The sequence below is a fragment of the Coffea arabica genome, chromosome 7e, assembly GCF_036785885.1.
Source record: "Coffea arabica cultivar ET-39 chromosome 7e, Coffea Arabica ET-39 HiFi, whole genome shotgun sequence".
NCBI lineage: Eukaryota > Viridiplantae > Streptophyta > Magnoliopsida > Gentianales > Rubiaceae > Coffea > Coffea arabica.
This window is the reverse complement of record NC_092323.1, coordinates 12,650,730-12,665,285: the sequence shown is the minus strand read 5'-3', so window position 1 is coordinate 12,665,285 and position 14,556 is coordinate 12,650,730. Positions and strand designations below refer to the sequence as shown.

The 14,556-nt window shown below is 34.0% G+C and overlaps 1 protein-coding gene across 1 annotated transcript; it reads right to left on the bottom strand.

Annotated features, from left to right (window-relative positions):
* Positions 1-2,435: 2,435 nt before the first annotated feature.
* LOC113701200 (protein MIZU-KUSSEI 1-like) lies at positions 2,436-3,438 on the bottom strand. Its single transcript, XM_027221731.2, has one exon. The coding sequence runs from the start codon at positions 3,419-3,421 to the stop codon at positions 2,711-2,713; it is 711 nt and encodes a 236-aa protein (XP_027077532.1). The 5' UTR covers positions 3,422-3,438; the 3' UTR covers positions 2,436-2,710.
* Between the last annotated feature and the right edge of the window lie 11,118 nt (positions 3,439-14,556).

Sequence of the window (14,556 nt, the reverse complement as noted above, 5' to 3'; positions counted from 1 at the left end):
TGACATCTTGAATGGAATGGGGGAGTAATACGACAAAAAACAAGTAATGCCTTTTCCAAGGTTGAATTAGTAAGGAGATGCTTTATAATATTGTGAATCCACGTGGTGTTCTGTACAGCTCAAAGTGGCACTTGATAGGCAAATTCCGTTTCTCAAAGAAAATACTCCTACTATCGTTATAGTTTGTTTGCTTTCTACTGTTTCTTATCTAATTCATTCCTGTGCAGCAACAGCATCAAAAAAAAAATGATGAAGTTCTTTCCCATTACCAAAAATCCGTAAAGTATGTATTTATACATACCGAAAGAATAAATAAAATAAGAAGCACGTAAAGGATCGATGCAAGCATAGACTTTATATGCAACTATTATGATTTCCTTGGTTCTCTTTGCTTTCCCTTATACCTTATGTCTCGATATTTCTCTAATTTTTATGATTTGCAGATGCTCTGATCAAGTTATATCTATTAGAGCTAACATCCCTTGTTCTTTAATTATCATGTGTACTTATAATTAGTGGTGAAGTCAGAAATAATTGTTAGTGGGGCAAAAATAATATCAAATTTTCTTCTTTGTCTTTCCTAAAAATAATACATAACAACAATATTCACATAAAATGTATTGCATTTATTTATCGAGACCCTTGTATATTCATGTGAAACTTTTTCATTGGTCTTGGAGCAACTACTAGGCCTACCAAGTAGTTGCTCGAACCAACATAAAACTTTTTATTTAATGGGTAATATAACACAAAATCATATAATAACACAATAATTTTCTTTAAAAAGTTTTAAAAAATCTTTTAAAGTAACCATAGACCTGTAGATTTGTAAGGCACAAGGATATAAAATTTCTTATTCTATTAAAAAAGTCACCTACACTGTATTGGAAAAAATTAAATTTACTTTATTTTAACTAAGGAACATGTACAATTACTCTATATCTTTACTTTTGTTTTAAAAAATTCATAAAATTTATTTTATTGATGTAAAAGGGCCATTGTTTTGAATTTTGTAACATTTCAATTCCATTAAGTTACAAACTAATTATATTTACATTTACTGCTAAACAACATAATGGGGCATAATTAAAAATTTCTCAAAATTGCATGGGTCATAATAGGGGCACAACTGAAAAATTCTCAAAATTACTTAGATCACAGTAGAATTATTTGGGGGCAGTGAGGGCATGTGCCTCCAGTGCCCCCATTGTAGATCCGCCTCTGCTTATGATCATGGTTTGATATTATATCTGTTATTCATTCTATAAGTAGATTTAAAATTAATATATTTTTTTGGGGAACTTCTAATCAGTTAGTTGCTTGATTTGTTTGTGCTAGCCATAAATTGTATTTAAGAAGAAGTTCCTCAAATCTGACAAATCATTTCAGTGCTTATGGCCGGCTTAGGAGCACAGAATCAAGTAGTCAGCAGGCAACTATTATTGCGCCAAAAAGAAAAAGCTCAATAAAGAAAAAGGCAACTCCCAATAATTTCATATATTGATTTCTTGTATAAGCTCTAGATATATGTTTATAATTTCATTTATTCGAGTTTTGTCTACCTCTAACAATCCGTACACTAGTTATATTTTGTATCTGTGGCGGATTTACACTGGGGCACTGGGCCCTTAAATTCCTATGATACCTATAAAAATTTGATGTAATTTCAACTGTACTCCCTGGAGTTTTGTGTATCTATTGGTTTATAGGCCTCCACTGTCCCCTTAAATTTCTATAATACCTATAAAAATTTGATGTAATTTGAAGTGTGCCCATTGGAGTTGTGTATCTATTGGTTTATATGCTTTTAAAGTTGTCTTTGATTTTACTTGTTGTTACAACTACTGTAGAAAGGATTTTTTCAATGATGAATATAGTGAAGAATCGGTTACAAAATAAAATGGAAGACACTTGGATGAATAATTGTTTAGTTACTTATATTAAGAAAAATATACTTCGTGAAGTTCAAAATGAAAAGGTTGTAAACCGTTATCAAAATATGAAAACTCGTCATAAGCAATTATAAATAGTTTAGTTTGCTTTTGAAATAAAATTATTATTACACTAATAATTTTGAGTTTGTTTTTTGATATTTTTTATGAAATATATGCATCATTTGTACTTGTTGGTGAATATTGTTTTCCTTAAAAAACTAAACAAAGAGTAGGTAAAAAATTTTAGAGTTGCTTTTACTCCCACTGAAAATTTTTTCTGACTCCGCCCCTATTTTGTATGTTGTCTTGGTTGAGAGAGAGAGAGAGGGAGAGAGACAAAAGGAAGAGCAAGAGGAAAAGACAAAAGAAGCATTGAAGGAGTTTCGGTTTAAATTACCAATATCCAAATTTTGGCAATACTATAATACAGAAATCATAAGATGCTAACATTAACTACAAAAACAGGATCAATAAAAATACAAATAAAAAGGAAAATCTAACTGCACAAAAGGCCTCACATAATTATATTATAACATTTTCTACAAGCGGATCACCAGGATTTGGGTTGCTTGGACACCCAAAACTAATAGTACAGACAAGAAAGTAATGCCAACAAGAAGGCACAACTCGAAAGAAAGCGCCTGGGGGGTGGCAAGACAAGTAAAAGGAAAAAATGAATATAAAGAAAGCAAAAAAGTGATACAAAGTTGTTGACCACTACCAAGTACGCTACTAAATTAAGAAGCAATATGCATGGATGAATTGGATTTCCATCTTTAGTGAGACCTAAGGAAGAAAAAGCTGAATTCCTGTCCAACATTACCATCTGGATCAATCAAATGAAATGATTCTGAATTTGATGACGCTTGAACTCTTTGGAATTTTCCTCTAAGGTACATAATATCATCTTCACTCTTGAGTTCTCCTCTACGTAGAGTACCAGCACCTACAACAACTGATTCCATAAGCTGCAAAACCTCCATATCGACTTTTGAGGGATTTTTTTTGACAGCAAACCCTACTTCCCTTCCGTTGCAAAACATACTCCAAACGGGCATTGAAAGAAGATCAGAGGAGCCTGTGCCATTTCCACACGTATTGCATTCGAGGGCAATTCTGACGAACCCTCCTCTCATTTTCCTAGCAAGTGTGCTTGTGGATATAGCAAGTTCAAGAAGAAGCATCGGGATGGTGGATTTAGGGTTTTCCTGGATACAAAAGCTAACTTTTCCACGTCGATGACCAAATATGGTGCCACTGATGGTGGTGTTAGAGAAGAAACTAGGTTGTCGATAATAGCAATAGCTGTAGTCACAGCATTTTTTGTCTTGCAACTCATTTTCTTTAACAAAGACGCAATTGCAACTAGGAATAAGTAGCTCTAAGATAGAACGGAGAAGCCGCCACGATCGGACTTGTTTCTGGCAGTCGACTGTGGTGACACTGCTTGTAAGAGTGGTGGTAGAGCTTATTTTTGTGTATGGCATGATCACTGTGCGGCTATAAAGTCTGAGGTTGATACTGGTTTGCAGCATTCTTGGGAGTTTATATAGAAACTATGTGGACTAAAGTTTAGGATTTTTTTAGGAGTGGTAGAGAAAAAGTATAGGATATATGCATTTACAATGTGTAAGGGCTATGCTTGTTTGTTTGTTTGTTATTGTTCTTGTCCGTTCCACTTTGCATAAAGTTGCAAATCATCAAGTAGATCTTGTCGTGGCAGTTTTTACGAAGCAATTTTTTTTTTTTCTTTTCGAAATATTTCTAAGTGATCAGACCGTGAAAGGAAGAATATTCTATGAGCAAATCGTGCAAAATATCACTGAACTATACACTTGTTCTAGTTTTTTTTTTTTTTTTTGACGAAAGTTAGATTAATAAACCTAATCCCAGAAGAAATCTCAAAAGTCGGTAACTTTTGAGGTCCTCCCAGTGACTTATAAACCCAACCCCAAACCCCCCCAAGAACCGATGTGGGATGGCAACCCCACAAGGGCAAGCTAGTAGGCCCGCTGCTACTAAGAAGTGACGACCCCCTACGAAACCCAGTATAACTATCCTATGCAGGACACTTGTTCTAGTTCATGTCACTAAAATATTTTCTTCGCCAAAAATATCATTAAACTAATTAAAATGCATGTTTTGTATCATTTCGTCTAATTTAATTATCAAGGCAAATGGAATTGCTGTCAGGTGAGTTGCAAACTTGATTTTTTAGGGGTAAATTCGTTAGTTCAATTTTTTGATTGAAGTTTGTCTTCATAAACGACCCCTAAACAATATAGGCAGCTCCTTCTCCCTTTCAAACCATAGATCTGATATGGGTTTACCAACCATTTAGGAATCTCTGATTTGGTGGATAGGTTGAAATTTCATGATTTCAAGACATAAGGAAGTATCTCCGATTTGTCTTTGTGGAACAAAAACCATTAGAAACCCAGCAAGGCGATACTTTGCATGTGCTTGTGATGAGGTGGGTTTGGAGATGCTAAAATATTGATTAGTTGTAGTAGAAGGCAATCGAGTTAAAGTTTAAAAAGGTGGAAAATTAAGGCCCCATCAGAACAGCCTTTTTTTGCCCAAAAATTACGTCGTTTTCTGTGATCACATTTTCCTATTATCTTTTTTTCCTTACATGCATCAAATCAAATCGGTACAGTAATTTTTCTACAAAAAAATCCAAGAAAATGCGATCCAAACAAGGCTAGCTCAAATCAAACTGCATTCGAACTATACCATTGAAATGGATCCATAAATTCTTCATAAAAAATCAACAACACAGCAACCAACAAATCAAACAGCAATATAATACCTTAAACGACCTGTTCAATTTTGAATCGCTCAACTACTCAAGCCCCAAATTCTGACTCGAGGTCTAATAAGCAGCCCTGAACACATCATCGCCATAAACCCTACGCGAAATTGCAAGATCCCACGAATTGTTGGCAAAATCGAACCTGGGTTTGAAGATGGTCAGAGGCCGCCATGGACATAATTGTACTTCAATTTACAATTCCCCGACCCCAACACGTGACTAGCCGATACCTTATTGGCAGAATCAAACACCAAAGTCCCATCCAAACTTGTCCGATTATCACCCCTGCTGTGAATGTACGTCAAGCTCAATGGCTTCTCCGATACCCCAATTGTGTTCATAAATTGAGCTTCTGAATTGAAGGGTCGGCTATTGTGGCTTCTTTAGCGTGTTTAAAATTTTTAAACCATTTTGCCCTTCAAGCCCTACATGTGATGTTCATTCCATTTGTCTTGACAGTCAACATTTACTGAATGATATAAAACATGCATTTTGGTTAGGTCGGTGACATTTTTTATTAAAAAAATAGTTTAGTGACCTGAACTAGTACAAGTATATAGTTTAATGACATTTTTCCCGATTTGCTCATATTCTATAGTTAGCCAGTAGATACAGAAGCCCGATGATCTTTTAGTTTGAAGTTTTATGTTTCATGGAAATTCCACCAAATCAAACGCCATAAGTAAGAAATATATATAGGTTGTGGTCAAATTCAATGAAATATAATTATTTGGTTTCATACATGAAGTGGTAATTCAAGGTCATATCCCACCACAAGGGCCACTTTTGTATAATTAAAAAAATTGAGCAGAATTAAGCATTATCTTTGTCCATCCTTCAATGGTCGGTAATATAATAATTTCTTTTCATCGAAGGCTATATTCGATTAAGAAGCAATACATATATTTGAGAAAGAACACAATATGATGTCACATATAACCTTAATTAATCACTAGTAAACGGCATTGCCACTACACAATAATCACTAGATCGTCTTGATATGCCAATTGGAGACTTCCACTGATCTAAAAAATATACGACAAAAGTATTTTCACCTGATGCAATCTAATGTGAAACCTTTTATACGTCTAATCAGTTGAAGTAGAGCTTTTTTGGGTTCCACTTTTTTGGTGTGATCGATCATAAAAACGTAGGACGACCAGCATTCTGGGCTAATCAATCAAGATCCGCCATGTTATTATCAGCAATTTTCACTGAAATTTTCAGTGAAATAGATTGGACGTGTTAACATGAGGTTTATTCCAAGACACACTACGTGGCATGATTGGGACGATATAGTTTCCGTGTAACATCAGGTTTCATTGTTTAATTTGGACCGACGCTGAGAAAAGATTTCTAAACCGCGAACAGACAAAAGTTAAACAGTAAGACAAAACCATATGCATCGTTTTCTAGCCTGGTTTCTCCACTCATCCATGTCCTTTAGTTTTTTTTTTTTTTTTTTTGCCCTTTTTTCTGGATGTTTACTTTTGAAGTACAGGACAAGAGGAAAAGCTTTTTGGCAGATGTAATATAATGAAAATTTCGTGCAAAGTAATATAAGCTTTTCAAAAGTCATTACAGGTTTAAAAGGTTAACAATTCAGAGTTGCTTGGAAAATCATCTCATAAACTTGCTCAAAGAAAAATCCGTCTCATCAAATTTGCTTCAAATGTTTAACTCCAAATGACTACGTACCAATCTTTTTAGTCGCAGGAATGGTACAAATGATGGAGACAGATTCATAGAATTTTTTAACAAACACACACACATATATGTGTATATATATATATATATGTATATATGGCTTTGACATGTAAAGGTTTTCTTTATTTTACGAATGAACATTCAAACATGAACCTTGAAGGTTGAAGCATGCAACGCCCCTTTATAGTGTCGGACAGCAATATCTGGCACATGCTTGGTTGGCAGAAAGACGTAGATAAAAATGACTTGCCTGTAGATAAAAATGATACGTGGAAATTTGGCACTTTTTCCTCCTTTGGTCTTTTTACAGGTTAGAGCCTCAGATCTGGAGACAAGACATAGTGTGGCATCTCAATGTTTGGGTCCTCAAGTGAAACAATGCCAAGTATCACGAAGGGGTTTGTTTGCTCAATTTGGGCCGTTCAAGTGCTTGAGGAAATGTACTTTTCAAAAAAAAGTACTTGAGGAAAAGGTATTGGTGATGCGTGTTCATTGAGACCGCAAAGTTCAAGGAGGGTTTGTTTGCTCAATTTGGGCCGTTCAAGTACTTGAGGAAATGGCCCCCCGTGACGGCATCTTTCTTAAGAGCCTATATCCAGTCTCCCGTGAGGGTTCGAGTCCTATGATTAACGTGTTCGGGGGATGGGGCCTCTCCTCTCGGACTGGTGGGGGATTAGTCGGATCTGATTTATCCGATGGCCCGGATACCCCCTCCGTCAGGAAAAAAAAAAAAAAAAAGTACTTGAGGAAATGTACTTTTAAAAAAAAAGTACTTGAGGAAAAGCGCTTGGTGATGCGTGTTCATTTAGACCGCAAAGTTCAAGGAAGATTCAGGATGCCAATTTGTTATTCCAGCACCATCAAGATTTATTAAGGTTCCTTTTGGATCGCTACATTTAAAAATTTTCGTAGAAAAATATATTGTAATAAATTTATATATATATATATATATATATATATATATATATATATATATATATATGAGTTTAAAAAATAATTAAAAATATGCTCATAAAAGAACGTAAAAAGTTTTCTGTAGAATACTGCAATTCAAACATGGTCTAAGCTATTGAAAACCAACTAATTCTTTATCGTTTTGAACACTTCACAAGCTTTAAGTTTTTCAGTTCTTCATCTTGCATTTGAAGAGAACTGAAAATTTCAGGCAAAGGCCAATGAGTACGAATGGTGAGATTTCTATATTAAATCCGAATATGAGTTTGATTCTCATCTATCTCTTGCCTCCCGAACAATCTCAGCATATTTGGCGCAGGACCGAATTTTAAAGGAAAATGCATAAGCATTCAATTGTAGAATGTAGATTGGAGGTTCATATCAATCAGTTTTGTTTGTTGTTTGTGTCTACAGTTATGCTTAAATATATATGAGGAAACTCGTGTATAAGCTCCTTTGATGATCTTAATTAAATTTTACATTTGCTCAAAAGAAAATTTGAGTTTGTATGTTCGCATCGTAAACATGTTTTCTAAGTATTTTTTTATTACATTTATATCACGTCAGAAAAAATATTATGGCACTGCTCCAAATATTTTACCAAACATTCTTTACATCGAAATGCAAGCAAATTTGTCGTGCTGTTTGGGCTTCCGTGGCTTGTATTGATGTCGTCCCTTGGGTCAAATTGATACGGGCCTTTCCTTTGAAACATCCACATCAAAGATGTAGTTTAATTACAAGCCCATAGTAAGGTCTTCCATTTTAGCCCGTCTTTTTCATGGCCAACCTTTGAAATGAGGTTTGGGACTCAAGGGAGTATCTAGGGCACAAAAAGTTAGTAATATATTTCTGCAAGTGAAAAAGATTGGATACGAACTATTGATGTCGGCATTACCATTAGTTAAAAACTTTTGATAGGTTTCTTTGGATACTTTCAAGATCAGTTAGTGATTTTCTATATTTATTATTTTTGTCAGAAAAGAAGTGTAATGAGTTGTTGCTGCATAATAATTTAAGAGTGTTTGTAACGGATGCACAATGGACGCTTGTTAGTTCATTTAAATCACACCTAATCTATTATGCGAATGCATATACTACTAATTATTACTCTTTCTTGTATGTATACATTTTTTCTAATTAACTTTACTTTTAAAAAATTTAATACCTAAACTACATTTTAACGAGTACCAATGAGAGCTCATACATTTTTTCTAATTGACTTTATTTTTTCGAAAAAAATTTAATAACTAAACTACATCTTAGCCAGTACCAGTTGGGGGTCGTTAGGCAGACCCAGTTGGAGGTAGTTAGGCATATGGGTTGGGCTTCCATGGCTAATCTAATATCATTCGTTGGGTTGGGTCAATTGATATAGGGCCTTTTAATTTGATATACCTATGTCAAATATGCCGTTTACAAGCCCATGATCAGCGTGTACAGTGACATCCTAGATTAGTTTAAATTATTCCATCTTATCATGGTCAATTTTCCAAACCTTTGAAACCAGACCACTATGTCTGCAAGTCAACAAAATTTGATCCTAACTCAGCTAATGTTGCAGTTAAAGATTTTGGTTAAAGATTTTGGTAGCTCATGTATCTTTGTAGAGAAAAATTAATTTCTTTTGTGACTATTGGTATAATAGATTTATAGCAAATCAGTATTAGACACATTCTCATAGGAATCTGCAGAAAAATAAGAACAAAATAAGGTTCTGCATCTTTTGGATTTGCACTACAAATAATTTCCCTGGACTTGGAGGAAATTACAAAGAGATTACTGGACCAAAAAAATGAAGGGCATTAGCTGCAAAAGCATTCTCTGATTTCTATTTCTTCCAATAACCATAAGTAGTAGCATTTATTTTTACCATATGTTATACTACCATTTTTATCCAAGAATATATGCAAGTCTAAAAGGCCTCCGATGACCCTTGGCGGCATTTTCGTAAAGATGAGGAAAAGAGCAACACCAAATTCCATTTTCTCTATCCCAAAAAAAATTAAAAGAATCTTTAATCTTTAAGATGATGAAAAGAAAAATCCTTGAAGATGGACAAATGCCTTGTGGCTATGATTTCTTTCTTAGTTTTCTCGTCATCCGATTTGTTGATAAATCGGCTCATTTGTTGGCTTGGAGGAAACTAAAGTATTGTATACACAATTATTTGTTTGTTACAAAACCTTTGCTGTATGAACCATACAAAAGTTGGAGATCCAGCAAAATACATGTTTATGTGCATGTCAGCAAGAAAATTAGAGAAAGTCAACAAGTCTATACAATATACATCCAGTGCTTTATCTTTAATTGTTGAACACGAGTTTCTGTTTTCGTGTTGTTTTCTGCCTTACTATAGCATATGTAGGAAAAACCCATGGCTGACTGCTTCCTAAGATCCTTTGTAAAACAGTAAACACAATTATAATTTAGAATAAATTTTGTATACACTGTCACCCTTATATTCATGACACATGTGCAAAAGTAGAACTTCAAATTCAGATTTTGCATAGTTGTCATTCATTCAAAGTCAGTGTAGGAAAAATTAATTCTATAATTTAACCCCATCTTTTATATTGAAACTGTTATAGAGTAGCTATTTATGTTTACAGTATCTCTAGCTACTAAATAACTTTTTCTCTTAAGATTTTGGCCACTAAATAACTTTCTTTATTTGACTCTCTAATAGTTGTAGGATGGGAAAATTGTTCAAAACGTCCATCACATTTTGTAAAATAACTTTTTTCGTCCCTCACTTTTAAAAATGTAATTTTACGTTTCTTACAAATTCACATTGATCAAATTTGGTTCCTACTTAGGTTTCCGACTAGTTTTTGGTCGGAATTCACCACGTGCCTTGCACGTGATCATATTTTAAGGGCAAAATTGTCAAATCAAATTTTATATAATTCGATTCATAATCCCTCACATTTCATAAAATAAATTTTTTCGTCCCTTACATTTCACAAAATGAATATTTTCATTCTTCACATTTTTCAAAATGAATTTTTTTATCTTTTATTGATCATGTGTGTGATTAATTTTTTTTTAAATCCATGTATATATCTATTTAATTTCACTTGAACAGTACGAATAGCATGTGAAATCAAATAAAGATATATTACATACTATTCGTACTGCTCAAATGAAATCAAATAGATATATACATGGGTTTAAAAAAATTGTTAACTTTTCACTTATATTCATTTTTTTTACTTGAAATTTGAAAGTAAAAATGACATTTAATCCTAAATATTATCGAGTGTTTATATTGAATTAAATTTGGATAGAAAAAGTAAACAAAAGAAAAGTATGACAAAAAGAAATAAGTGATTGGCACTTTCAAATTTTAAGACAATCACAAGGCAAGTAATTCAACTGTTGGTCTTAAAAGTGTCGAGTAGAAATTTCAGATTTAAACTAAAATTTATTAGCACAATTATAGAATTCAAGTTAGGACCAATTAATTAGATGACCTTATTATACAACTCAATAAATAAATTATTATCAAAAGAGAAAGGTCACAACTATTGAATAGGTTCAAATGATGAAATCATATAAATATATACATAGGTTTCAAACAAAATTATTAGTTTTAAACCCTTATATATATCTATTGAATAGCATGTGTATAACTACGATTAGCATGTTTAGATGAAATCCAATAGAGATAAATTACATGTTATTCACACTATTCAGGTAAAATCAAATAAACATTTACATGGGTTTGTAGAAAAAAAGCTATTCGTACACATGATCAATGAGAGATGAAAAAATTCATTTTGAAAAATGTGAGGGATGAAAAAATTCATTTTTTGAAATGTGAGAAACGAAACAATTTATTTTGTAAATTGTTAGGGATGAAAAAATTTGTTTTATGAAATGTGAGGGACTATGAATCAAATTATGTAAGAATTTTATTTGACAATTTTGCCCTTAAAAAATGATCACATGCAAGTCACGTGATAGATTCCGACCAAAAACTAGTCGGAAACCTAAGTAGGGACCAAATTTGGTCAATGTGAATTTGTAAGGAATGTAAAATTACACTTTTAAAAGTGAGGGACGAAAAAAGTCATTTTGTAAAATATGAGGGATATTTTGAACGATTTTCCCTTGTAGAATTGGGTAGTATTTGTACATATGGTAGAACTGTTCTTTTGGAAATGATTTTTTTTTAAAACGTAATTGCAGCATAATTAGTACCAAGTTCCTGTGGATGTCTTTGACTTGGAATTAGGCAAGAAACAAATTCCTTCGCCATTTTCGCATGTTGATGCAATATGGCCCAAGATGCGGAAATCATCATGACAAACAAATAACGTGCATTTGATCTTTTCATTCTACTTTTCGTGTTTCTATGTCCCTTTCATACGAGGATAGCTTAGGACAAATCTCCAAGGAAGCTATAGCATAGCAGGGTTAACCCTAAAGCATTTGTTCTTTTCGAAACAGTGATTTCTGCGATTTTTGTCCATAATTGCTCAGTTATTTCAACTATAAGCACCTGGACCTCTTTCAGAGAAACTCCCCGCCCTACACTTAAACCCCCCCCCCCCCCCGGGGGCGCCTCTCTCTCTCTCTCCCCAGAAAAAGGGAAAGTAAGATTATAATGGACTATCCAAAGATTTTTTTTGGCATGTGCATGTATGCCAAATAATCCAGGATTCCGTCAAAAATATGAATATATTATATATGAAAATTTTCATGAAGAGTAGTTTTTTTTGCTTTGAGCATCCAGTATCCCCAACCTAAGTAAGACTAATTCGGATTCGATTAGGGAGTGCCTGCAGAATCCGACTCTTATTCAGGGGTAAAGGTTTGGTCCATAACTTTTCAGGTGTCATATGTAGGAGTCGAACTTGTAACCTCCCGTTAGCATTAGCAACCCGCTTATCAACTGCTCCAATCTCATGGGTTTATAAAGAGTAGTTTATTGCTAGTACACAATCATATAGACTCGATTGCTTTCCCCCCCCTTCTTTTAAAGCACTAACGTCCCACTTTTATCCTAAATTCGTGAAGGAAAAGAAAATGTCAAGGAAAATAATCTGTTTTCATATATTCTTCCATACATTATTGAAAAATCAAATGAGGACTTGTTTTGCAATTATAGTATTTGAAAGTCATGAATAGCTAAAATGCATTGTTCACAATCTATTCTTTTCAAATAATTCATCCATTGTTTTCTCACCAACAAAGACAATGAAGAATTTTCCAAGTATTGACAAATCATGATTAATTAAGGTTGGACTCATTAAAATAAGTTTATATTACCCTTTTCTGTTTTTGGTTTGCACGTGTTTTTGTTTCATATGGAACATGTCTTCTGTTGTTTATCTTATACTGGAGTATGGAAGACTCTTCAAAGTTCCAGATTAGTTATATTGTTCAGTAAGATTGACTAGTTTACATGTGAAGTTGCACAACATTGCTTCTGGAAAACGGTCTATTTCTTCAAACGAACAAACACTTTTTCTGTTCTATAGCTTATTTGCTTCCTTTTTACTCCGTACTACTTTTCTCCCTTCAATTTCTTTATGTTGTATTAGTCTTTCAAAAATTTGAAGACACGCGGAGGGCTTGCTTGTATGTCAATTTGGAATTCACTATAATTTAGTTTTTCTTAATTAGACGCTTAGGCAATGAAATTAAAGATGGATTACAGGCGTCTGTCCTCTATACAGTAACCCTATCCATGCACATATTCCAGCATCTTCAAGCTCTTAGACTAGAAAATAGTTGTTTGTCCGCATGCTGTAAGTTTTTTATGGCTTTGATCGGTTTTCTGAATCTTGAACCCTGATTCGTTAACAATACGTCCAAAAAGAATCCATAAACTTGAAGATAATGATTGCATGGGGTCTATAAATCAACTTTTGGCTTGTTCTTCATGGCCTGGTCATTGGCTTGAAGGAGTCTTTATTACACAAACTCATTTGTCCACTACACAAATTTGGTACAAAGGTTAGTGCTCCACCACCAAGGTTTATGTTCAAAGAAAGCAATCAAGTAGCTTCGCATTATAGTAAAAGGAAGTAATTGAGACGGTAACATCACTTATTTGAACGTTGAAATTAATCCAAGAAACTTTTGGCTTTCCGGTTATCTTTATCCACCCCCCTTTGGGCATAGTCTATAGAGCGTCTAAATACTGCAACTTGCTTCTATTTGCCAAAAATCACCACTCTATTGTTTTACTATTCGGATGTTCGTTCGGGTTGTATTGATTTATTTCCATAAGCATAACGATGAAAAATTATTAGAGAAGTTAACAAGTTTATCCAATGCTTTATATCTAAATAATTTCGTATACATTATTGTTTTCTGTTTTGATGCTGTTTTCGGCTTTATTAACGTAGGTTGTGTAGCAAAATCCCCATGGCTGAGTACTGATGACTGCTTTCTACATAAAACAAATGTGTAAACACAAACTTTTAATCCCTCCTTTGTCTTGAAACCTTTGCTGAATAGCAAATTGTATTCGCAATATCAGTAGCCGCTAATTAACTTTTTATCTTGTGATCACTTTGCCCGCTGATGAACTACTCTTTTTCTGTTTTGTGATAGTTGCAGAATTAGGCCCTTTTTAAGACGTTTTTCTCTTATTCAAATAATTCATTGTTTTCTTCCCCTTCCTCCCCCCCCCCCCCCCCCCCCCACTCCACACCAAACCCAAAAGAATTGACATTTAAAAAACCCAATGGAGCTGGCACAGTCTATCGGTTGCAAACTTGTTGCAGGTGTGCACAGGATCCTCTTTCTAAGGGGCAATGCTTTGTTCGGGTCCGTATTACAATTCTTGATACTCTACACTACACATCTACACGCCCTTTCCTCGGAGAGGTGGGCCAAAACAAAATGATAGTCTACAATTTAATTAATGACAAACAACAAGAGTTAACATCAATTAAGGCTGAAAGGTCTAAAAGGAGACAACAAATCATAATTTTGTGGGTCGTAGAGAAGTTGTAGAAAAAGAAATGTCAGTCAATGCAGCAGCGTTCACAACTCATTGAGCAACGGGTGGTTGCGAATTTTATTCCCACTTGCTTGTTTGGATAAACACACCCGTTTTTTTTTTTTTTTTTATTAACACGCCTGTCTGTGTAAGATGATTTCTGCATGTCAATTGCCTTTGCTCAA